General features: G+C 33.6%; 1 protein-coding gene across 1 annotated transcript; it reads left to right on the top strand.

Annotated features, from left to right (window-relative positions):
• The first annotated feature begins 9,563 nt into the window (after positions 1–9,563).
• LOC107776952 (phragmoplastin DRP1C) lies at positions 9,564–20,887 on the top strand. Its single transcript, XM_016596912.2, has 16 exons — positions 9,564–9,897; positions 10,160–10,223; positions 10,841–10,945; positions 11,566–11,667; positions 12,246–12,296; positions 12,410–12,471; positions 14,660–14,750; positions 14,858–14,922; positions 15,015–15,209; positions 15,310–15,429; positions 15,523–15,593; positions 16,837–17,062; positions 18,229–18,279; positions 18,816–19,056; positions 19,364–19,503; positions 20,312–20,887. Exons 1-16 carry the CDS (start codon positions 9,766–9,768, stop codon positions 20,435–20,437), a joined length of 1,842 nt encoding a protein of 613 aa, XP_016452398.1. The 5' UTR covers positions 9,564–9,765; the 3' UTR covers positions 20,438–20,887.
• Positions 20,888–27,547: the final 6,660 nt, after the last annotated feature.

Raw genomic sequence — 27,547 nt, 5'->3', positions numbered from 1 at the left:
CCGTCTATTTAGTTGTCAAGTATTCTAAAAATAAATTTTTATTTTTGCTTGTCACTTTTCGCATATCACGAGAAAAATAATTTATTTTTCTTGTTTTGTCCTTCAGCATTAATTACTCATTCCAAATTATTTTCTCAAATCCATTAAGACTATACACCAATTAATATGGGTATAATGGTAAATTATGCACTTTATTTGTAGTATTTCTTAAGGAGTTTGCAAAGTCAATAGTGGACAACTAAAAATGAAAGAAGGGAGTATTATTATTATTATTCTTTCAAATAATCTATCCTACCAACGCAACTCATTTTGATCTCTTCTTCCAATGCTCATCTATTTTATCAACAAACTCCATGTAAAATTAGGACTATTCATTTCTAATTCCTTTTGTTTAAAGTTTCGAACACTTCATAGAGAGCATTCTAGACAGATATAACTATTAACCGCGGGATATTAATCCACTTCTAATTTTAGTTAATGCACTGAATTCACCTCATATTACTCATATTAAATTCTTTCTTATACAATCAGACTTTTTGAAGAGGTTTTACCTTCGAAACAAGCAAATGGAATTGGGAAAGACAAAATTTAAGGGGAAAAATTAATTAATTATCTTTATTTAACCAAGTATATCAATTTACACACTAACTCTTGGACTCAAGAGTCAGTAATTCCCAGCAGAAAACAAAATTGAACTATACTAAATAAAATTATATTGTTGCATAAGCAAAAAATGCATAGATTTTCTAATTAATAACATTTTGAAATTAGGATATTTGCTATTCAAATGACCTATGCTTGACTTCAAAAGGTTTCTATATGTTGTAATACATAAAGAACACATATATATCTAGCTTCCATGCATCATTAAGCATAGTAGTAAATTAAATCAATTTGACGTAATCCTAAATTAAAAAACAAAATTACTTATGATATATATACATATTATTCGGTGAAGGATCAAAATTTAAAGAACATTAATCGGGACTTGAGGAAAAGTTACACAAATAACAAATAATAATTACTTGTTGACACCTTCAGGTATGAACATATACAAGTTAACTAATATCTAGAAAATAAGTAAAAGCAAGAAGATAATAGCTTTTGCTACAGAGACTAATAGAACTCATAAAAAAGGGGGACATTTCAAGCTTATAAGACCTAACATTCTCGATGATGGAAGATCTAATTTTAAGTGTTCAAGGAGTACTTTGCGAGGTCTTTTATATCTTGAATTCATCTTGAGGTTAGGAAGATGAAAAGAATGACCATTGAGCTTATTAATATCAAAAAATGAAATGATCATCTCTATTCCTATTCTTAATGAGTACAAATGGTTGATATTTGTTACTCCATTTATTAGAACGTAAGTTTACATTTTTCTACGGAATTTTTTACGTGGGAGTAGTGTTTGATTGAAGCATATCCTTGCATTTCAACCTTCAAAGCATTAAGTTCAGCATATGTCCCTAGCCAAAATTGCCTTAATGTTATCCGAAATTATGTCATTTGGCAAAGATGTAAACTTGCTCACATTGACACGGATTTACTTAATACGCTTAATACAACTAAAGCCTAGTCCAAATTGTAAAGATTTATTGGTCGACTTCTCTGAACTTTTGTGAATCTGTACAGCCATACCTAATCATAGGCTGAGCTTCTAGAAAATTTGACGTTTTTTCCCAGTCGGTTCTCTCTCCTTTCCGAATTATTATTTTTTCTTTGTTCTGGGAGGTAAGAAATAATTGGAGAAGGATCGAAATCAAAGAGAAAAATCCTAAAGAACTCCAACTATTTCTATCCAAAAATGAAACCATAACTAAACCAACACAAGCAACCTAATATTCGTTTTTTTATTAAAATAGCGAAGCATCAAACAACCTTTAACTTGCTTATAATTAACCAGTAGTGAAATTTGGCAAGTAAAAGTTACTTACACAAGGAAGTAAGAATCATAAAAGAAAAGAAAAAAAGTACGTACATAAATTCAAATCTACCCTTCTTATTATGATTTTGTATGTTTATTGAAGACTTGAAGTAATGGTGCATGATTAGAAGGTGGTAATTTTCATCTAACATTACAAGTATTCGTCTACATATAAATAATTGTTGATTTGTTTAAAAAAATCTTCATTTTCATGTTGCATCTAATGGTTATTTTAATTTCAAAAGGAATATATACACACACTAACTAGTGATAAAATAAATAAAAATCATGCGAAAGAAAAACAATGTTAAAATTAGAGGGAAATAAAAATTATGGTGATGGAAATAACAAAAAATATAATAAACTCTTTAATTTAATTTGGATGCATGTACACGAGACCCGGAACAACTGTATTTCCAGTAGCTTAAATCCAGTCTTTCACTCTATCAGAAGTTTTGGTTTTTATCCCAAATAATATCAGTCAACTCCTTGAAAGATAGTGTAGTAAAAGCTACTAAACTTTGAGGAAAGATCGGAGAAGGAAAATAGAATAAGAAAAATTAACCTTCGACTTTTTTCTGGCATATACAACACAGGCATCTAGTTTACTTCATCTGCCGGCAACATCACTTGCTTCTTCCCTATTTTTCACTAAACATTTTGAACTAAAGAAAAATCACAAGAAATATCAAAAGACAAATCCGATTGGGAATTGCGATTTTTTGTATTATACACTTACAGTTATAGAGCAATTGATATTAGCGAATCATCATAGATTTACTTCACACAACTCTAAAAAGGTAAAAATTCTCTAACTTCTATGATAACAACAATATATTTTTCAAAGTCTCTATCTATCTACAAATATCCTAAAATGTTCTTGTTCTTTGATCATCTCTGGTGACATTTAAATATCTCAAAGTGTTCTCAGAATTTTAAGAGTCAACAAAATATAATGGTACCCAATACATCTGTCTTCAATGGTCTAATTAAGTATTTAGTCGTTTTGTCTATTCTTTTTTTAACTGAGTTATTAAATGAATTATTGCTAGTTGTAGGAATTAAATTGAACAAACTCTAGTTATATCATACTTTAGTTGGTTATTAATGGATTTCTTCAGCCGATGAGATAATTCATTAGTAATTTAATTGTGAAACTGATGGCTTTCTTCAACGGGTGAGAAAACCATAAAGATGACTTGCTTTTGTTTTCAACAATAATTACTCCTATCCATTACAATATGGAAGGCATCATTAGTAATTATTCATTATCATAGGAAAATTAATTATCTTAGATACACCTTTGCCAGAACACCAAAGGTCTTGGTAAAAACTAAAAACTAACCATTCACGGGTTGCCTTTTTCTATGATTCTTAAAAGTGCACTATTCATTATGAAATATATTTATTATTTTGTATATTATTGTTATTAAAATAGTGATTCTTTGAAGGGCAAAAATGTCGTTCAAACTTTTGATGGGCATTTTAGTAATTCAATCTTGCCTAAAAGTCTTCATACTTATAATATAGTATGATATGACATCGAAACAGACAGTTCAACAACTTAATACTCCCTTTGTTTACTTTTACTTGGCATGTTTTGACTTTTCACGCCCCTTACAGCTTGTTTGGATGGTTGTTACCTATTGTATTGTATCGTATTGTTACATTAAATATGATGTTTGTTATGGTTTTTACTTAACTTTATTGTATCGTATCAATAAATCCGTCGTTATATAACGATGAAATGTGTCACCTAATGTAACGACCGATTTGGTGTGGTTCCGTCGTTATTTTATCTTTTTCTCTCATCTCACCCTTCATTATTATTAAATAAATTTATTTTATCATTTGCCAAACCTTTTTATATAATAAATTTTACTCCGTATCATAGTTTTTTTTATAATACTGCAAGTTTATTTTTCATATTGCTGGTGTGTGATATCATGGGACAACAGCAAACGATACAATATATCCCAATATTGTATTTATCAAACGATACAATACATTATGAAACAATATGTAACAGCCATCCAAACACGCTGTTAAGAAATAATAAATAAAGTGCATAATTTACCGTAATACTCATATTAATTGATGCATATTTTATTAGGTTTGAGAAAATGATTTGAAATGAGTAATAAATACAGTGGGTATAACAGGAAAAAAAAAAATTTTCTTGATATGCGTAAAAGTGATAAGTAAAAAAGAAAATTTATTTTTAATATACATGCCAAGTAAAAATGAACGGAGAGAGCATTTTGTCAGTTTTGGTGCATGAATGTGATCGTTTAATTTGTTGCATTTTCAAGTCATTCCAAGGTGGAGGTTTGAGTTAGAAAAGACGAAAGATACTATTGAACATGATAAATTGGAGTCGAATATTTTAAAAAATACAATAAAGTCACTTAATTATGGTTGTAGTACTAGTTTCTCAAACTTTTGATTATCAAATACTTAATTTACCCTTCAAATTTTTTTGCCTTTTTTCTTTTACCTATATTATAAGTTTTTTACTCTTTTTAATCTGTACTATGAACTTACCTATAGAACAAATAAATTTTAATTATAAAGTAATAAAGTGCAAAATATTTTTTCAAGCATATCTAATGTTGAAATAATAAAATAATGTAGCGCAATAACAAAATTAATTGAAATAATTTGTTTGTATTAGTAATTTTAACACTTACAATATAACCTCAAAATATAATTATAGAATTGAGAATGAAAAAGAATAAAAGCTTTTTTAAAAATATATTCCATCCATGTAATATAAAAAATAATTATTTAAATTAGAGGTACATTTTATAATATACATACATTATATATGTTTGAAAATTGTTCTCAATTATTTTATTATTCCAACATTATATGTCTGATCTCGCTCAACTATGCCTTATAAAAAGGACTAAGCAATCGTTGCAAATATAATCCGATTTTAGAGTCCAGAATCGAATCCTACAAAGAATTAAAGTTTAGCTACAACAGTTCACTATCACTAAAAAGCCAAGTTAGAATAAATTTCTAAATTATAAAAAATAAGATTTCTATTTCTAGCTACTTAACTAACAAATATTAAAGCTGTTAAATTATCAACTAAAGAGAGTGAAGCTGAAGACAAGGTTAAGGAGGTCTAGAGTTATGATTTCCCCAATTACCGGATTCCTTCTCACAATGTTATCTATAATCTCCCTGATTTATTCTCTATTGATCGTGACCATTCAACTTACCATAATTCTCTCTCTAGCAATCTCAGTAATTTACTAGATATATTTTCTCGAATTTTGCTAACTGGTAATTTTTCACATATCACTATGACATCACGGTTTTGTTATCACGAATCTTGCTTTTAAACTCGTCGTATTGATCTCTCATATACCTAGGGAGTGAAATTGTTCAACAACTACTTAAATATGAATTCTCTCTCGACATAATAAATAGACACAGTTAATCGACAATCATTCAATCAATTGAAATAAGCACGTAGTTGAACAAGTACCGAAATTCAACTGGCTCAATTATATAAAAACGTAACAAGAATTTATCTTGGCTCAATTATATAAAAACGTAACAAGAATTTATCCTAGAAAACGTCCCATCAAAATCCTAGATAAGAAATTTGCTACTCATAATAGTATGTAAAATTTCAATACAAAAATTTATAACAAATATAAAAACGTAACAAGAATTTATCCAGAAAACGTCCCATCAAAATCCTAGATAAGAAATTTGCTACTCATAATAGTATGTAAAATTTCAATACAAAAATTCATAACCAATATGAAAAATAGAAAGAAAAAAGGCAAAACTCGTAGTTGAATTTTTCTCCTTGTTCTTAGCGTATTCTTACCTTCAAAGGTGTTGTCTCCCTTCAAAAACGATTTGAGAAATTATTTACATGATGTAGGGTTTGCATGAGGTGAATCTATCAAAGCCTACTTCAGACAGAAATTTTGGGTGTGCTTGTCTGCCCTCGCGTGACATGAGGGCATACACGAGCTCAGTTTCTCGTTGTAGGGTTTGCATGACCGCGAAGGTAAGCCCCCTCCGCTTCGTGTTCGCGACCAGCTCCTCGCATTCGCAAAGAGTTACTCCACCCCAATCATAATTTTCCTTTCACGATCACGAATCACAAAACACCAGACATCAGAAAACAACTGAAACCAGCAACTTCTAAGTCTGTAATGGTCTGTAGCCTATCCAAAACTTACCTGAGCTGCTCGGGCTTAAAACCAAACATCCACAGAAGTGTAATAATATTATACGAACTCGCTCGCGCGATCAAAATACCAAAATAACACCTAGAACTACGAATCAGATATCAAAATGCATGAAATTTTAAAGAAAACTCAAGAAATTCTAAAATCACAACCAGGAGTCTGAATCCTATTGTCACGATCTAAACCGAAGGTTCGCGATGGGCACCCGGTGCCTTACTCAACCGAGTACCAGCATAATATATCTTTCTTATTATACTATCTTGAGTAAATGAGCCAGAAAACCGTCATGAGAAACAAGAATAAAACATACGGGAATACTCAACATATGATGACCCAACATGATATACAAACTTATACATATGACATACAGGCCTATAAGGTTGACATGACCATGTGTAAACTTAACACATAGGCCAACAAGGCCATACAAGTATCCATAAACCTGACATCTGTCTACAAGCCTCTAAGAGTACATAAAATCATAAAGGTTGGGACAGGGCCCCGCCATATCAATCAATACATATCCAAAGCATACTGACCAAATAGGCAACTCCGGAGCAAGTGGAGTGCACCAACATCTCCGCTGAGCTGATAGCCTACTAGGAGGAATGTCAACCTATCAATTGGGACCTGCGGGCATGAAACGCAGCGTCCCCAGGAAAAAGGGACGTCAGTACAAATAAAGTACTGACTATGTAAGGCAGGAAAGCATAAACAAGAATAGTAATATAAAGAGAGATAGAAGAGATACAACCTGTAACATATGCGTGCCTCTGGGGGCTACTAACATGAAATGCATAATACATATATATACATAAACGTTTAAAAACATATGCCTCTGTAGGCATCATCATCATCATCATATCGTACCCGGCCTCAAAGAGGGCTCGGTAAAAACGTACCCGGCCATCATAAGGCTCGGTAGAATCATACCCGGCCACGTGGAGCTCGGTAAATCCAACTGATCAATGGTTGCACAATAGGTGTTCCGTACCCGGCCGATTATAGCGCGACTCGGTAGAGTAAAATAGATACTATATATAATGCATGCTAGACTCATGGAATCACGTTCTAAACCTTTTGGAGTGACTTAAGGTCATTGCACCTTCGATTAACATTATGGACATCATACCATCAATATGAGATTCTATAGGATTCAAGGATCATACATACTTGCTTAAAGTAACTTTATAAGGAAAGAACAACATGGGCAACCTTAGTTTCTAGGAGTAGATCCGTTATGAAATAGCGTATTCATTTCGCTTTAGATCATGCCAAAAGAAAGAGGGAAGTGCCTTAACATACCTTAACTATGGTGATTCCTTAATACCTCCCAAGCAATTCTTAAAAAAACTCAACTCAATCTACCATTGCATAAGGAGATTCAAAATCAGTATTGAATAAAGGCTAAGTCTTCAACTTAAACTTGTAGCTCATTTATATATATTCGGGCAGCATCTCCCTTGTAACAAGAGCCTCCTCAAATACAATATACCAACAACAATTACCAGAGAATTCCAGCAATACATAATTATCAATAACAAGACACCGTAAAATAACAACAAGTCATAACTATTTTACGACGAGCGGCAAGCTCCAATTGGAATTTGAATACCCCATATCACCCCTTATAGACTTTTTACTTTAACTCAATAGTATCACTAACATGATAATTAAGTCATTCATCAATAATTCCAGCCTTATACCATATATCCATAACAAAGAAAATGATTCACAACTCCAATTATTCTTAATTAGCAACTTTATTCACTAGTTCATGTCTAGTTCATCCATTTAACTTAACCAATGTCAAGATAATCTTAAGAGCCTATAGGAACACAATATAATTACTTCCTACAGTAGATGCAAGTCGAAATCTATATTATATTTAGCTTACAACAGCCCAACACACCCCAATCAATTCATACCAAAAACAACGACTATAGTAGTGTCCAACACCCCGAAAATATTACAAAGAATGACTAATCCGTCATTTTGCCAATGACTAATCCGTCATTTTGCCATTACGTGGTGTTTCTCCACACCATATATTCTCCAAAAACTCCATTAAATAGCAGCAAAATATACATCCCAAAAGCTACACGAAACAGCCCACAAAACAGTCCATTACAAATCAAATAACTCAAACTCACGGCTTCCGATCACTGTCCCGTCAGTTCTAACTATTATGAAATGAATTGATCAAACTTCCTTGATATTTAAGATCTTAAAACCAGAAATTAGGCATTCTTATTAACTTCAAAATACCTTCTAAAACTCAAACTATAAAGGAAAAAAAAAGTGATATAGTGATATTTACGTCGTAGGGATCATGTTGATGTTATCACTACTTGATTTCGTGCCCCGGATGATAGTATTGTTGAAAATCCTTATGGAGGACTTGAGGGTGAGTTTAGGGGTGTTATATGGTCGAGCTCTCTGGAAAACTAAAGTAAGAGACGAGACATAGAGATAAACATCCCATTTTCTAAAAGTCAAAAAGTGCCACGTGGCACCCTCTCATTAGCCCTTTTTCAAATGTTTATATCTTTTTATCCGGATGTCGTATGAAAGAATGGTTAAGAGCGTTGGAAACTACATTCCAAGACCTTCAATTTGGTATATAATATGTCCCAAAAAACATCATATAGCACACGAAATATATTTCTCAAAAAGTTTAGTTACAAGGCAAATCCTTAGTCGGTTTTTCCGCGATTTTTCTCAAACTTTATACTTCATATCCAAATATCATATATAGTCATATCATGGATTTAAACTCATTTAAATTATGATTAAAAAGTCTCATATTCATCTTAACTTGCTTAATACTTCGGCAAACCTTTCTTGTCCTTGTAGAAGGATTTCATCCTTTTTGAGCTTACATCAATTGACTCACGACGTACTTTCAGGTACAAAAACAAGGGTTGTAACACCTATTAAACCAACTCCGATTTGCACCAAGTTTTGCATATGAGTTTCAAATAAGACAAGTTTCAAATAGCAAAACGGATTCGAACCAAGTCCCGGAACCAAAATCTGAACCCGATAACCACAGAATCAACCTACGGTCAAACCTACGAAATTTTCAAACCTTCAATTTTCTAGTTTTCGGCAAAACAAGTCAAACCAAGTTAGGAACTTCCCAATTCAATTTCGGGCATACGTCCAAATCCAAAATCACGATACAGGCCTACCGGGATCGTCAAAATACCGATCCGGAATCGTTTACACAAAATATTAACCTTAGTCAACTCACGTTATTTTTAAAAAAATCATGTTTTGTCCAAATTGTCACATAAAAATTGAACCGCAAAATTGATAAAATGAAACAGAAGTGAACCGAACGGACCGATAAACATTACAAGAAGAGTAGCATTTCACTATTAGCTAATACAAACAGTCCTAAAAAAAGAAAATACAAACAACTAAACCGTTATTCTCGTTATCTTCCATCATCACCTCGTCTTCGCAATCACTCTTTCAGATAAAAAACGCATTTATTCCACCCCATTTTCAAATCCCAAAATTTCGCAATTTTTTTTTTCCAAGTCCCAAAAATTCCTCAATATTAATCATCACTCTAAAAAATAAACCAAAATCCCATAGAAGTGCATAGTAATGGCGACCCTAGAAAGCTTGATCGGATTAGTGAACAGAATTCAACGAGCCTGTACTATCTTAGGAGATCATGGTGGTGAAGGAATGTCCCTCTGGGAAGCTCTTCCTACTGTCGCCGTCGTCGGTGGTCAGGCTAGTATTCCTACGTTAATCATAAACAACAACGTCTCGATCCCAAAAATCGGGGTCACATATATTTAAATCATTCTTTTTCAATTTTTTCGTCTTCGTTATGTTCAACATTATTATACAGCGAATCAATAAATCAAATAACTCTGAATCTCTGACTAGTTGGAGTCCGCAATACGAATCTCTACATTATAATAGTGTTACATGCATTTATTTTTGTTTGGAACGTTTCATTTTCTGATTTTGTGGTGTGATAATCAATCAGAGCTCTGGAAAATCATCTGTATTGGAAAGCGTCGTGGGTAGAGATTTCCTGCCTCGTGGATCAGGTAATTTTAATATTTTTTAAAAACTTTGGATTGCATTTTTATGTGTGGAAAGTGTGATTCATGATTATTGATGAGAGAAGTGTAATGCTGAACACTGATTTAAGTATCACATGGTAATATTTCTAGGTACTGATCTAAAAGTCTCTATTTTCATAGTGAAGAAGTGATAGAGTAGTTATTGGCGTCTTATAAATCTAGGGTAGGTACTTTATTTGATTATTAGGTTATTCAACTGCTTTCAATTTCAAACTAGTTGGCGTCTGCTATATGAATCCTCTATATCCTTTTTTCTCTCTTCGGACCAATTTCATTCCATTACTAACTAATATGTCTCGTAAGATTAGAGGTTACCTAAAACTAGAAGTTCTCTGAATCTCACAATTATCCGCTCACTGAGATACAAGTCCCTAACCAAATTATTGATCTTCTCTCATAAATCTCTTTACTTTTTTGCTTTTTGAGATTAAAGAGTGTTTGTTGCAATTGTCGTTGTATGATTTGAAGTTAGCAGTTAAGCACATTTCTATCCAGTCATTTCTCTTTTCCCCTAATTACTCTTTGAGTTTATACTTCATCTAATTTGGCTTTCTGCTTCCTCGTCTTTTGAAATTTGAAAGGCATCGTCACAAGGAGGCCATTGGTACTTCAATTGCATAAGACTGAGGGAGGGGCTGAATATGCGGAGTTTCTGCATGCTCCAAAGAAAAAGTATCCTGACTTTGGTGAGTTTTGATATTATAAGAAACTTACTTTCTTTAACTGCTGGTCTTTCAGTTTTGGTTTATTTGATATGTGTTTGCATGATAATTGAACTTTTACTAGGTTTGTACGCTCCATATGCTACATATGTACGTCAGTTCATGAGTTCCCTACTTTAACTTGAAATGAAAATCTTTTGAGATCTTCTAATAAGAAAGACACTTTGAGCAACTTGGTATGAAATGTTAGAGAGAGGCGTTTGAGTAGGCTTGTATCCTTGCCAGTGACCACTACTGCAGTTCGTCAAAAGATTATTTCATTCAGGCATATGTTAGATCAAGTCCTCCAGATACGCGTAAAAGCATGTTACAATGATAATTTTCTTTCCTAAAATTAGAACTGGAGATTGATTGTCCTCGCATTCTATGTCATGCCCACTTCCTCCCATCTCTGATTTCTGTTCACAAGATGAATTAGAGATCTCAACTGCTTCCATTGTTTACAAAGTTTCCACCCATCAAACTTTCCTTTAAAAAGGAGAACGAATTTTGAGTTGACATTAACATTTATGTGCGAGAATAATGCCATCATCCATTCAAATGTAAGCTTTTCATTATTTACAACATAATGTTTGTTTATGCAGCTGCGGTACGTCAAGAGATAGCAGATGAGACAGACCGCATAACAGGGAAGACCAAGCAAATTTCTAATGTTCCAATTCACCTGAGCATTTATTCTCCTAATGGTATGTCTTCTGCATCCTTACCAGTTTATCAAATCTTGCTTATGTTGATTGCACTTGTTCAATTCTTGAAATATGGCTATGGTCTAAATTGACCATCTTACTATGACGCATTTCCTAACAATATCTTTGAGGATTCTTGTCAGTCAACTATCATAAAGCATCATGTCTACTTTGGTTTTATTGACAATCTGATTACATCAGTTTAACATATATCAATTCAGCTCTTTATGACCTATCAGCAAATCTTAAGTGAAGTTAGGCATTTTGCATGGGTATAATACTATAATGTATCCTAGTTTGTTGTTGATAGAGAAAGAATTTACGGCGAATATTAAATGCATTAATGGACCAGCCATAATCCACCAGATAGAAGATAGTTTGTGTGTTACGCCGGTTAAATTTGAGGTCCTGACCAAAAGTTCTTTAGAATTAGTGCTTTATTTATGCCACATCATTGTGAGTCATATTTTTCTACCCCCCCCCCCTCCCCCTCTTTATAATCTTGAATAGCAAATGCCTATATTGATATAGTTACTGTTTCAAGTTAATGACTATCAAGTGCATGTTTTGTCTTACAGTGGTAGATTTAACACTCATTGATCTTCCTGGGTTGACAAAGGTTGCTGTAGGTGAGCACGAAATCACTACTTTCCTATAGGTATAGAAAAGGAGCCAATCTTCCTGTGGTGCTGTATTACTTAGCTGTTGGCGGAATTGATATGATAAATCTTGAATTATGCAGAGGGACAACCAGAGAGCATTGTTGAGGATATTGAAATGATGGTCCGTTCTTATGTGGAAAAAGTAAGACTACGTTCAAGCTTGAATAACTAACTACTTGAAAGATACAGAATTACTTTTTATTGAACTACGTTTGGCTTTGTACTAACAGTTAAAGTTTGTGGAGTTGGCAATTTACTTATGTATTACCTTTCTACATCTACCATTTAAATATACGTCCATCAGTATGAAAGTCTTAATGTGATCATTTACATAGGAAATACAATATATTTTTTGCTGCTTTACTTATAGGTATAGGGTGACAAAAAAGAATTCATGTGGACTTAAGAACATCAAGATCTAGAGCAAAGGTGGGAAAATAGATTTAAAGCTCAAATTATCAACATCTTTATGATAATGAAGCCAGATATATGTGATATCTTCATGCGAACTGAGATTCACATTGTTGATGACTAACAAGGGCTCATCTGAAATTGATATGATATGTTATTAGCATTATACTTATTAAAGGGCAACATAGCCTCACTTTTCTTCTCATAAATATAACAATATAGCTGCAAGAAATGTAGGTTGTTTCTCAGCTAGAAAAGTGAGAAACAGATTTGTCCAAGTTTCTATTTGGTTGCCACAAAAATTAATGAAATATAGCTTCACCGAACTGTAGGTTTTTCCGAAGTTAGAAAAGTGGGAAAACTATGACTTGTCCAGATTTCTTACTGATTGCTACCAAAACAGCAGAATACATGTAGGCAATTACTGTCACTTGAACACTCTCCTATTACTTTACACCAGACAATCAACATCATCTATGTCTTGGGCAAGCCCTTGCATAAGATTGATGACTAAAATGGACATTCGGTAGTGATGTGATGTTTCAAATTTTGCATTATGTTTAGTAAAGGACATGATTAACCTCACTTTGTTTCTCAGCAAGAAAACTGAGAGAAACAAGACCTGCCCAAATTTCTTACTTATTGCTGCGAAAATAATGAAATATACTCTGATGCTCTTACTGTCCAAACAACTTATCCTCACTTGTGTTTTTCAGCAAGAAAAGTGTGAGAAACACTTACAAATTTTCTGCCAAAATAATGAAATATACTCTGATGCTCTTACTGTCCAAACAACTTATATGCTCTCCTATAACTTTTCACAAGACAATAAACAGCAAGTATTGTTGCAAGCCTCTCAACTAGTGTTAAACCCCGTAAAGCCTTCATTTCTGCTGATGTGTGCTCTTCATGAAAGAATATGTTATTCTATGAGCTCATCTCTGAATGATCAGTGTATTATAAAGCAAACTATGTTAGTGTTCCATTTACTTTTACCAGTGGGAGTATATTTGAAGTGTATGGTCCTTATCAATGATTAAGTTTATATAAATTCTCCTAGTCTCCCCCTGAAAGGAATACCATTTGAGGTGCTCACTCATGTGTGCTAAAAAAGCTCGCTAACTTAATAAACAGCAAGTTGTAGAGGAACATACTACCAAGGTTACCGTTGTGATTGTAACGTGTAACCTCATTATCTTGTCTGATTGGAACTCTTAAACCAAAAAAACTGTTAATCTAGATCTAGTTAATAATGTTATCATGAATAGATGTGCTCCGGTGCTGTTAGGTTACTCCCCCCCAACTCCTTTTTCCTCCAGCTATCTTCTTTGGGATCTGCTCTGTTGTTCCTCCCACAACTTCAGCACCCACAAGCTTCTTTTGAGTTTGTCTTGAACAGTGTATTACATGTTTGCTTTTCTAAACTGAGCTTTTAGGGCAATAGCATGTGGAGGTAAGATTCAGACTCTCTTTTCTTTTTCCTTTTTTTTAGGGATAAGTAAAATTCCCACTCGCTTACTGATTGGTCTCCAATATCTCTTCGAATTACAATGCATAAAAGTCATATTACTTGGAAAGGGCTATTGGATATTGAATGTCTGCCTGTAGATGAGAAGATCACCACTGCATTGATATACTCTTTCACGGTAGAAATAATATATAGAGCTCCTCTTGAAACATCCTACCTTTGTCTCAAATATTTCATCTGTGTCAGCATAAGCTACTTCTCTGGAATGTTAAAGAACATGTGGGCTTTATCTTCAGGGAGAGAGGGTGGTGAAGTTGCATGATATTGATGAAAGATTGTTTTTCTATTTCCATATTCTTTTTTGCCGAACTACACTTTGAAGCTACTAACAAGAACGAGTTATCATGTTCTATCTATAACATGTTTAAACTTTATGTGCTTTTTGTACTAGCCCAATTGCATCATATTGGCTATTTCTCCAGCCAATCAAGATATTGCAACTTCTGATGCAATAAAGCTTGCAAGAGAAGTCGATCCTTCAGGTATTACGGTGGGATATGCTAATTCCGCACTTCCAATAGGTCATGCTAAAATTGGGTGTCTGATACTGAATTTTCTGATTGTACTTTATATTCTGTTCATATTTCAGGTGAAAGAACATTTGGAGTTTTAACAAAACTTGATCTGATGGATAAGGGAACCAATGCCTTGGATGTATGATCCATACTTTACACTAGTTTGTGATCCTTGCAATACGTATTGCCTACTATATTCTTTACTTATTTTTAGTTTTATTGATGTTTAAGGTACTTGAGGGTCGATCATACAAGCTTCAACATCCATGGGTTGGAATTGTCAATCGTTCACAGGCTGATATCAACAAGAATGTAGATATGATGGCCGCTCGTCGGAAGGAGCAGGAATATTTCGAATCCAGTCCTGAATATGGACATCTTGCTCATAAAATGGGAGCTGAATATCTTGCCAAACTTCTATCTAGGGTTGGTTTTCCTTTTTGGCTTTCAAATATTTCCTTTTGGGTTAAGAATTCCCTGAATTACCATTATTAACCTTTTGCCTTTTTCCTTTTTGAAATTTCAGCACTTGGAGACTGTGATTAGACAGAGAATACCAAGCATTATTGCTCTAATAAATAAGACAATTGATGAGCTTAACTCTGAGTTGGACCGAATTGGCCGACCTGTTGGTGTAGATGGAGGGGTAATTACAGGATATGATTAAATCTGAGAACTAATGGTAATTGGGAGCTAATTTTCTTAATTATTAATTTGAAGTAATTTCGTCTTTCTACAGGCACAACTGTACACAATTTTGGAAATGTGCCGTGCATTCGATCGAATATTTAGAGAACACTTGGAAGGAGGGTAATGCTTAACAGTTAGAACTTCATAACATAGAATCACAGCATGCTACTAGTATTTCTTTAAATGAACTTCATTCATTCTGTCCATGGAAATGGTTAATTTTGAGGCGTAACAAGATTCCAGTTGGTAGTTTGTTTACCTTATCTCTTCACTGTGGAAGTGTAACGAGATTCTAGTTGGTATAGCACCCAACTATCCTCATTCTTATCTTGAAGATGTTCAAGTAACTTGTCTTGACTCATGAATTAGACATGTTAGAACATGAATGCTTATTATGTATGCATATAAGCGTTTTCCTCCTCATTGCCGTTGACGTGTGGAAAATAAGCTCTTCTAGAACGTATATTCTTGACAACGAGAGCAGTTAGGTAAACATGCACAGACATCAGCTACAGGCTTGCTGTCAGATTTGAGCCTACTAAAACTGTAAAATGAATGCTGCCACCATTTATACTAGTTTGATACCCATATGAAACTTCAAGAGCAGGTTTTAACATCATTTTCCTTCTATGAGCCATAGTACAGTGATTAAATTCTTTTGCGTCTTCTCCATTCCTAGAATCTTCCTTTTAAGTTCCACTGTCAATAATATGTGGAAGTTCATTTTGGGGTTTTGTGTTTTACGGGTAAAACCCCTGCACTTTTGTAGCACAATCCTTTCCCTCCTTTCTAACTATAAAATGGATGTTAGACAATAAATACGTGGGCGAGCACACAATTGACTATGGCAGTCAATGATGGAGTTAGTATACTGCGTGTGTCTGTGCTAATTAAGTAGGCTGTTAATCTTTCCAAATCTTAGGTTGGAAATATTCATTTGAGTAATGAGGAGTTAATCAAAAATTTATTCTACAAATCTTTCTGGTTAGAGATCTGAATGTCCCTGTAGGTATAAGTCTGAGATTTAGAAAACCTCTGGTTTTAGATAGTCCCTAATTCCTTACAAGATAAATCATGTAATACTGGAATGATATGGATCTTGATATGGATCTGAATAGAGCAGAATGGGTACAGAGGATTCACATAGCCCATCTAACTTATTTGGGATTGAGACATAGTTGATTGATTGACTCTTGTTCTATCATGAGCTGACACGCTGAACTTATTAGAAGAAGTTACACTGATCTGAGTTCGAGGGGCCAGGAGAATCGAACTCTATTTCACTTTACTATTATATTATATGATTGTAAAATGTTCTATTTTCTTATAAAAGGGTTACTAGCTATACTTTATTTGATCTCAGGAGGCCAGGTGGCGATAGAATATATCGTGTCTTTGACCATCAGCTACCAGATGCTCTTAAGAAGCTTCCATTTGATCGTCATCTGTCAACGAGTAATGTCAAAAAGGTTATTTCTGAGGCAGATGGATACCAACCTCACTTAATTGCTCCTGAGCAAGGGTACAGAAGGCTAATTGATGGATCCCTTGGCTTCTTCAAAGGCCCCGCTGAAGCCTCAGTTGATGCAGTAAAGTTCTTAATTTTGATTCTTGTTTAATATGTTTGTCTTGTTCAAGTGTTATATATCTGTGGTAGACATTACGCTAAGTTTCATCAAAATCCTGCTTTGTGGAAATCAGAAAGCTTTGATTTTATCAATTAGATAGTTCAAACAGTATGAGGTAATGTAGATTAAGAAGGAGAAAAAATAGAAGGTAATCTCAAACGTCCACACAGACACACATATAATATGTCTCTTTTCAGAAGATGATACATATTTAGTTCAATATGCTTAAGTATATATTTCTTTTGCAATCTTACTTATGAATGTTGAAGTATTTAAATTACTATTCTTCTGTATTTTTATCAACTACGACTATTTTAGGTTTGGATCTCATGAAGCCTTGGGATCTAGCACGTATCATGGTAGATGTTTGACCAAAAAGTATAATACTCTTTGTTAAACTAATTAAAAGGTAACTGAGGTGAAAGGTGAATCCTAGTCAAGCATAATAATTCTTAGATCTAGCGAAAAGTTTAAGTGATACCATTTACTTAGTGCTCGGAGTCGTGTATTCTATCATTAAATGCGCACTTTGGAGAATAAATGAAGAATGAATGATGAGCAATAAATATGGAAAGTAGCAATAAATGTAAATAGGAAGAACAATTCACCCAAATATCAAATGATGTGGAAGATTCTTCCTTCTGACAACGAAATATGGTAGTAGATAAGAAAATGAACAATGCTTTCTTGGATCACGTGAGTGGGAAGGAAGAATAATCGATAAAATCAATCACTATGGAAAGGTAAACTTTGTATTTTCTCTCAAGGGTCAACTTCTTATAATAGTTTTTTCAGAATTAATCTCACGTGCCCCTTTACTCTTTTTCTATTTATATGGGATGTACTCTAAAAACCCTAAAAAAAAGTACAACAAAGGGAATATTCTCTTGAATATTCCCATCTCTAGTACCGAGACTGCACTAGCCGTTATTCCTACTCCTCGCTATTCGACTTCAGCTTCAACAGCTTGCTCAGCGACTGCTCGTTGTTGGGCTTTGGTCGACCTCGGAACAGTCTTCTCAATTAACGACCTTCCTACGCCTGATTTCCTAAGTCCGATTTTGACCCATAGAGTAGAGTTTTACTTCTTCAAAGATAACTGCTTTTTTTTTTTTTGTGTTTTGCAGGTGCATTCCATTCTGAAAGAACTTGTGAGGAAGTCAATCGTAGAAACCCAGGTAAAGCAGAGGTCTTCTGTAAGCCTTGCTCTGATGAGTGGGATTATGTTGTTCTTCCCACATGTTTGCTTGTTTAACAATAGGAAACTGGAGCTGATCCTTTTGATAATTCTTCAAATATTTAACCCAAAAACTGTAGCTATTTCTGCTGGCTTATGTTTCAAATTTCCTGCTATTTCATTTTTATGGATCTCAACTGAATCCAAAAGGATTACTATACGTTCAGTCTGCTGCAATATTAGTTTGAAACTGTAGTAATTATATCTACTAATATTTTTTAACATAGTACTTATCCATTTGTATCATGACAAGTTGTAAAATGTTCACATTCATCGTCAATTAGAATTGTTATCCTAGTTGTCCTTCGAGGATTTGTGTAGTAGTGCTTTTAGGTATATATTTCTTTCTTTGTCTTTTAATTCTTAACTAGGGAAGATTTTGAAGTATGATTATAGGAATTTGTGCAGTCACTAGACATTGGATTTCTGTCTGAGATTTATGAAAGGATGAAAGAATTCTGTGCTCTTCATATGCAGGAACTGAAACGTTTTCCGACACTTCAATCTGATATAGCAGCGGCAGCAAATGATGCTCTTGAGAAATTTCGTAATGAAAGTCGAAAGACAGTTTTACGGCTGGTGGAGATGGAGTCTTCTTACCTGACAGTTGAATTCTTTAGGAAGCTTCAAACTGAACCAGAAAAGACCCCCCAAAACCAGGCACAAGCAGCAACGCCAAATGTAGACCGTTATTCAGATAATCATCTAAGAAGAATTGGTAAGTATCATCAGATTGCTTTGCCCTTTTCATTCCATCGATAATTATTTCCTGAACTGAAAATAAGATCACACACTTCTCTGTGAAGTCCACCACATAAGATACTTTTTAGTAGAACTGGAACATATAATCATATTCGGGGAATTGGTAAATAGTATATTGCTCGTGTTTTCTATTCAAAGATGGCAGACTCCTTTGTAGATTCCACCCACTAGGATACTTTAGTGAAACATATCTGTTCCATTCTTACGAAAGTAGAAAATTTAAGGCATACAGCGTCTAAATTATGTTGCTTCATCTGCAACAGGTTCAAATGTCTCTGCTTATATTAGTATGGTCTGTGAAACATTGAGGAATACTATTCCTAAGGCTGTTGTCTTTTGTCAAGTCAGAGAAGCAAAGAGGTCATTATTAAATCACTTCTATGCTCAAGTCGGAAGGAGAGAGGTAAAGTATTCGAGATTGTTCACTTGTTTCCTCAATTTTTATTTCCTCGGGAGACTTTTGTAGCGAAAATGGATAAGTAAAGTTTTATGCTAAATATAGATTATGCTATCTGAGTAGATCTGTTGGGACGATGACAAAAGGGACAAAAAAGAAAAATCTACTAAAAGAAGCATAATAATCCAATATGGTTTGGTCTCAATCTACTAATATAAAAGAGGGAAAATAACTTATCGAGAGAATTAATTCTCCCCCTAAATAAGACTCTCTTAAAGACTACATTCTATTATGTTATTGTATGAGTTCAATTTATAGAATTGAAGAAAATGATTAATCAAATATAGTAGCCTTTTAGAAAAGTAAAAATCAATTATGGAAAACTGTTTGACCTTCCTTCAAGAAAAGGTAAAAATCAAATGTGTAAGAAAATCAAGGCAAATCATAACATGATCATGTCTCTACTATAAAAAAACGTTTGATGCTTCGCTGCTCAATAAACGTGATAGAATATTCAGATTTAGAGATGCTAATGCAAAATGGATGATGGATACGGAATAAAACACTAGAGAGAAACTAAAGCCAATAGAGCAGAGCTCTGATTTCTTCATTTTTTGATCTTATCAATCTGTTAAGATGTTTTAGTATCTGAACAGATGAAGGTGAGGGCTATAGATATTACTTTGCTGAATCCTATATGTTTTGTGTGAGAAAACAAGGAGAAGGGGGTTTTGCTAGTGTAGAGAAAATAATAAATATTTGACATTTCCAAGAAAGAAAATACGTAATTTATATTCTCTAAATGTATGTACAGAAGGAGCAGCTGGGGAAAATGCTGGATGAGGATCCCTCTCTCATGGCAAAGAGAGAGACCATAGCCAAAAGGCTTGAGCTATATAAGTCAGCCAGAGATGAGATTGATGCTGTTGCATGGAAATGATGAGTCCTAGTTTTACTATGGAAAAACATATAGGTAACCCGAAAAAATAATTCATGTTCTGGATAAAATATAAAAATAAAGTGGTAGGAAATGAACGCATTATTATCCGGTGGACGCCATGGGCCATGTTCTTTTCTCGATGCCAATATACCTTCTTGCAATAAGGATTTCAGTTTCAAACAGAGTTCTTGACAAAATGTCGTATTTGGTGAATTCTTATTTGGTGGTGCAAAATTATCAGGAGCATTAAAGTGCGCTGCCAGGATTTATTTCTTTATTTGTTATTCTTTCATTCTTTGTAGTTCTAAGGGATTAGTCCAGTTTTGCTTCTGCTGAGCATCACATGCTAGGAAAATTAAATGAGTAGCGTATGTTACTTTGCTTAGAAAGAGCTATTATGTTTTTCGGTTATACTCAAACTCCAGTGAGTTATGATGGAATTATTGCTTCTGTGAGTTTTTCATATTTTCCAGAGATGTCATTTTCCATTTTGTACTATGACCTAGTCCAATATAACCAATTTCATTAGTTGTTGTGCCTAATCTATATCTATCTATATCTATATCTATATCTATATCTATATTATTATAAATATAAAAGCATGAATATAGTGTCGGTTTACAAAAATAACCTTATAATATTAAGCATATTAACTCATAATAAAAGAGCATAATCGGAATTTTAGATATTAGCCTTTATAATCCTTTTAGTTTTAGAACATTCACATTAGGCCATTTTTAGGACATACACATTCGGCACTATTTAATACTATTAGTTTAATCCTATTAATAATTGGACAAGAATAACGAGCAATATACATATTACTATGAATAAGTTGATCCCCTTTTCCCTTTCTATTCTAAATATATATATGCCATATTTTAATCCAACCAACTAAAGGTTTAGTTAATATTTCAAATATGTTTATTTAAAAACTATAACATAACCGTAGTTCCTTTTATATTATCTTAGAACTATATATATGAACAGTACATTTTTCATATAATATTTGAGTTGATTTCTTACTCGAAATACTATTCATCAAATTTTTTGTGTAATATTTACAATTACAATCAATAATTAAAACAAATAACTAAAAAATATTAAGAATATAAATGTGTGTGTCTGAGAGAGATGGTTGGTAAGGTTCAATACCATTATTATTTCTACCTCATCAAGATCCAAAAGTAGAATTTCAAATTGATATTTAGTAGCTAAAATTATAATTACGATTAAATATTCAAAATATGAGATGAGCTAATATTAAGATCAAATAATTAAGTCTTTCAATTAACTATTTAGCAAGCATCTAATTCCGTTCTTTTTTAAGTTTATCAAAATGTAAAAATAATTTTCAAGCTTATAAAACTTTTAGGGTACATAAATTTATTATATCAGAATATCATTGAAGGTGAAATTAAAAAAAACACACACACACAAAAAGTCGATTAGGATAGTAAGGGTCAAAAGCCATACAAATGCTTGAGAATTTTTTTAATACACAATCAAAACTAAATCCTAAACAAGAGCAAGCTTTAAAGATTATATTGCAAGAGACGACTATTGTAAAACGGGATTATCCTTTATAGAAAGTCTCGGACGAATCGAAACAAATATTCATATATCGTGCATTAATTGCAAATATTTGATGAAGAACCATTAGCAATAGCAACAAGTAGTGTAGTAGCAAGTAGCAATAATTTTAGCAGGAGGTCATACAACTCACTTTATATTCTACATATCTCTTCAAACTACCGAAACAACCTTCACAAATATATCAAAGCAGAATGATGGTATTAAATTTATAAGGAAAACATAGTTAATAATATGGGATATATGAAAAGTCAGACAACTAAAATAATTGACATGAGCTTCAGATATACGAATATCAAAAAAACTGTTTGGTCAAAAAGTAATAATTTTATGAGGTAATTTAAATCAAGTAGTACAGTATTTTCAAAATCGATAAGAGCAGAGACTGTAAATACTATCTTGAAAAATTCATACTTATACCCTTAAATGGAAAAAAATCAGCCAACAAGAAATATAAGAGTAAGAACATCCATTATTCAGTAACTTTTCGTTTCATTTTGTCGTGAAGATCGCTTAATAAGGGAAATAGTTTTATAATGTCACGACCCAATTTAGGATCATGACCGGCACTCAGGAGCAAGTGCCCCCAAGTAAGCCTCATCGGTAATTTACATAAAATTGGACAGAGTTTCTCCTGTTTTAGGACTATCCAAAAATAAATCTATATTAAAAATCAACAACACAACCAACCTATATCGGCCAAACAAGTTATAATCCTCATCCACGAAGTATTTCCAACACAATAATACTAACTTCATCTCCAAGTATACGATAGAAAAGTCTAATACGAGTCACAAGTCTATATCAATAAAAGAATACTTATGACACTAACGAAAATGACTATGGAGCGACTCTAAGAGTTTCAAGAAAGAGACTATAACAAATAAATAACAATCTTCACCCACGCGAGTAAATGCAGGGCTCACCAGGAACTGTCAACTCGTGTACTCTAATTAACGGAATCCTCGCCTGCGTCTACTACTGTCTCTGTAAAAATAATAGCGGGGAGTGAGACGCTAGCTCAGTGAGTAATAATATTTAACCACAACCATTTTTAATAGGGGACAAGTCAGAAAACATATTTTTGTAGTAATCAGAAAATATTCATAGATAATAAACAATAATCACTCTCACCATGTGTTTCATGTAACAAAAAAATTAATTTAACAATTCGGTAATAAACTCGGTAAGCATTGTGTCATATCAATTCTTTATGTTTGGGAGGTTTCCAAGAAAGAATCATGTAATCTGTATCACTTTATAGACCCCTTCGTAAAAGGAGTCAACTTTAACGGTAGGTCCCTACTCGAGGGAAACCTGTAACTGTATGCTAGTTCTACCTTCCCACTAGCGAGGGCTATAACTATACTCGATAATCGGTAAATACAAGGTGCACCAGGTCTAACGAACCCGCCATTAGCTACGGGATCCTTCAAAGTCTCCTCCCATTTATACTCTTTCTTGTAAACAGTAAATACTCATACAAAAGCATTTTCAAAATAATAAAGGGCATGTCATTTGTTATCAAATCTTGTAATTTTATTTCAGTAACGACAATCATGTCTCAAGCAACAGTAAAATATGTCTAGTAACAGTGAGAATAAGTCAAATAACTGTAACATCTCAAGTAACGGTAAAATATATCCAGTAACGGTAAAAACGTTTAGATTAATTGGTAAACATCTCAAGTAAACTGTTCGGTACTATATCAAGTAAAGGACTTATGCCACATGCAATTTCAAATATTCGGGAACACATTTTATTTCCAAAATAAGGTATAAACCATGCAGGTTATGAAAACACAAATTGCGGTAAGATTACTAGTCACAGTACTCCTGTCTAAATACCATGCCTTCCACCTCGAGTAGTCCATGAGACTCCTTTCAATCAATCTATAATCACATCATATCGACCTCGTGTTAATTTCCTTGTGCATGCTAATTCATAACTAGATTAGAATACTAAACCCTCTAGGGTTCATATTTGAAAATCAATTCGTCAAATTTTATTTATCTGTTCTATGAGAAATTAAACTAATCCATAATTTAGCTTACCCATATTATATAAAAGTCAAATTCATGGTCATGAGTTAGAGAACTACCTTTCAAATCTTGGTTCTCTATATATTTGTTCCCCTGCGTGAGGCGTTACTGAAGAAGAGCCAAGAATTTCACTTTTTTCTTTATTCTTACAATCTTGCTGCCAAAATTCCTTTTTCAAACTCTCTTCAATCACGTCTCCTCTAATTTCTAGAGAAGGCTTGTGAAAGCTTCTTGAAAAGATGATCTTCATAGCTTTTTAAATCTTTGGTTCTTCCCTTCTTTCTTCCTATTGTTCTTTTCTTTCTTCATATCTGCGTTGAGTACTCCTCGTGTTCCTTCACTTGAAAGAGAGGCACCAGTCTCACATTAATTTTTTTGGTCTCCAAAAGTGGCTGGTTAAAACTTTTTCCCCAAATCTCTTTAACCCATTTCCCTTCCCCTAATGCTATTTACGTTTCTGATGGGCTAAGGCCCACTTGTACTTTTTTTTTAATTAGTAATTAGGTAAATGCTCTTATTTTAATAAGGGGTATTACATCCTCCCCTCCTTATAGAATTCGGTCCCCGAATTTAAATCTAGTGCATACATGGCGTAGCTTTTTTCGAGTTCCCAGGTAATCTTTTCAAGACTTTCACGAATACAATTTCTTTTTACCATAACTTTCTTACATGCTTATAGATAATAGTCATTGGCTCCTCCTCATATTATAACTTTTGATCAAGCAATATAGTCGTGTATCATGTGCTTAAGAGGAATTTGATATATATTTCTTAATATAGAGAAATGAAATGTTGGACGAATAAAAGAAAATTAAGGAGGAAGTGCCAAACGATACTCCATAGCTCCCACTTGGTCAAGTATCTCGTATAATCTTATAAATCCTGGATTCGTCTACCCTCTTTTTCCGATTTGCACCATCCTTTTCATAGGGTAGATTCGTAGGATCAATGGGACTCTAAATATAAACTCTAAGTTTATTTTTCTCCTATCTGTGCAAGAGTTTTGTTTGCTTTGTGATGTGAGCAATCTTTGTCTAAATCAATTGAACTTATCAATCGTTTCCTATACCAAGTCTAGTCCCAATACATTTTTTCTATAAGTAGACCTTAGAGTCACCAACTTAAAATAATCCAATAAGAGAATACCGCCTTATGTACAAGGTTTTATATGGATCCCTTTTCATGCTTTACTAAAAGCTTTTGTTATAAATAAACTCAGGTAAAAAGGTAGATAAGCATCGCAACTATCCCAAAAATGAAGAATGCAAGCTCTCAAAGTATTTCCCAAGATCTGTATACAACAAGAACAACAACCCATTATAATCCCACTAGTAGAATCTGAGGAGGGTACTGTGTATGCAGACCTTACCCTTACCCTGGGGTAGAGAGGCTGTTTCCAATAGATCCTCAACATCCTTCCCTCCAAGAACTCCCACCTTGCTCGTGGGGTGACTCGAACTCACAACCTCTTGGTTGGAAGTGGAGGGTGCTTACCATCAGAGCAACCTACCTTGTCGCCCCAAGATCTATATAGTACGCCCAAATTATCATCTGCCAGCGGATAAATTGCATTATAAGGATCCCCTCGTGTACCCGATGCTTCTTGGAAAGATTTACAAAAGCATAAAGTAAATTGCGATTTTCTATCAGAAACAGTGGACAATATAACCCCATGGAGTGGGACAATTTTTATTGATGTATATCCTATTGTAAGAAAGGTTTGACTAGCAAGAAGTGTGCCTACTATGTAACCAATTTACACTTTTCCAAGTATAGTTATAACCTCTAATTGTTTGAGGTAGTTCTGTCATAAAATTCACTATAATTCTATTACATTTCTACTTTGGATCTCGAGTTGTTATAGCGGCCCTCCAAGTCGCAAATGTTGGCCTTGACATTCTAAGAAGTCAAATAGTCAAAAACAAGTTAAAGATTTTTTTTCTTTTCTCACAATTATAACTTTCTTCTAGTCATGGTACATCTTATTGGACTCCGAATGTACAATGTATCTAGAATTATGAGCTCCTCAAGAATAACTCTTATTAACCCATCTATATTTGGTACACATAGCCGGTTACCTAGCCGAAGAATACATTGAATATCAATAGTCATATCCTTATTATTATTGTTTTTAACTAGCTAGGACGCCATCTCGATGTTTATATAACCGCTCATCTTCATATTTAGTGGACTTAATATTCTATACTAGCGAAGACTTAGCTTTAATACAAGCCAACAATGTCTCCAAATTCTCCATTACTAAATTTAGTACATGTACACTTTAGTCTCTACATATTTTTAGCCAAAGGTCTTTCTAGCAGAATTTATGTGCCAAACTACCCATATTGTTTTTGGTTCAATGAATCTGCAACAACATTAGGCTTTCTATGATGATACCAAATGGAAAAAAAGGGAAAACAATATAGTCATTGAGCAATTCCATGCACCGAGATGCCGAAAATTGAGATCTGCTGAAAAATATACTTCAAACTCTTGTGGTCAATATAAATATCACATGTTTCCAGTATTAGTAATGCCTAACATCTTTAATGCCAAAATCAATGCAACCAACTCCAAATCATGAGTAGGATAGTTTTTATGTACTTCTTCAATTATCTTAAAGTATAAGCTATAACACGATCATTTTCATGAGAATACGTTCTAATCCCACTCTTGAAGCAACATAAGATGTCGTGAGTCCTCCAGAACTTGATGGCAAGTCCAATACTGATATGATTGTCAAACATGTTTTGAGTTTATGAAAGCTCTTGTCACATTCCTCCATCCATTGGTACTTTGTATTTTCCTGTGTTAACTTGGTTAGTGGTATCACAGTTATTTTGGAATAATCCTGCATAACTACCTATAATAGCCTACCAAGCCTAAGAAGCTTCGAACATTTGTAGGAGTAGTGGGTCTTGTCTATTTCTAAACTGCTTCTATCTTTTTAGGATCCACCACAATCTCATTTTTAGATACAATATTCCCGAAGAATGCCACTAAGTCTAGCGAAACCTCACACTTAAGAACTTGGCATAAAGATGATTATCCTTTAATTTCTGTAACATAATTTTTTGGGCGTGATCACCGTGTTCTTCGTGGTTACGAGAATATACCAGATCATCATCGATAAATAGTATGACATATTATGCAGAAACGGGTGAACGCCCTATCATTAAGTCTAAGAATGCAGTTAGAGCATTGTAATAAGAAACTCCTAATCGTACTAAGTTCGGAATATTGTCTTAGGAATATCCTTCTATTTGATTCTAAGCAACTAATTAAGCAAGTCATCTATATGGGGTGATGAGCACTTACAGTTACTATTTCCTTATCCAACTGCTTTTAGTCGATGTACATCTTAAAGATCTATATTTCTTCTTTACGAACAATACTTTTGCACCCTAGGGGATACATCCATCTGACAAAACCCTTATCTAGCAAGTCTTGTAATTGTTGCTTTAACTATGATGGT

This window comes from Nicotiana tabacum, chromosome 18 (assembly GCF_000715075.1).
Source record: "Nicotiana tabacum cultivar K326 chromosome 18, ASM71507v2, whole genome shotgun sequence".
Classification (NCBI taxonomy): domain Eukaryota; kingdom Viridiplantae; phylum Streptophyta; class Magnoliopsida; order Solanales; family Solanaceae; genus Nicotiana; species Nicotiana tabacum.
This window is presented reverse-complemented; position numbering and strand designations above follow the sequence as displayed.

What these genes read in the sequence shown, in the direction of transcription:
- LOC107776952 (XM_016596912.2), top strand. Translation starts at nt 9,766, where the DNA reads ATGGCGACCCTAGAAAGCTTGATCGGATTAGTGAACAGAATTCAACGA. An exon ending in GAAAAAGTATCCTGACTTTG is followed by an intron (nt 10,946 to 11,565) that starts GTGAGTTTTGAT and finishes TTGTTTATGCAG; the next exon opens with CTGCGGTACGTCAAGAGATA. An exon ending in GAGCATTTATTCTCCTAATG is followed by an intron (nt 11,668 to 12,245) that starts GTATGTCTTCTG and finishes TTTGTCTTACAG; the next exon opens with TGGTAGATTTAACACTCATT.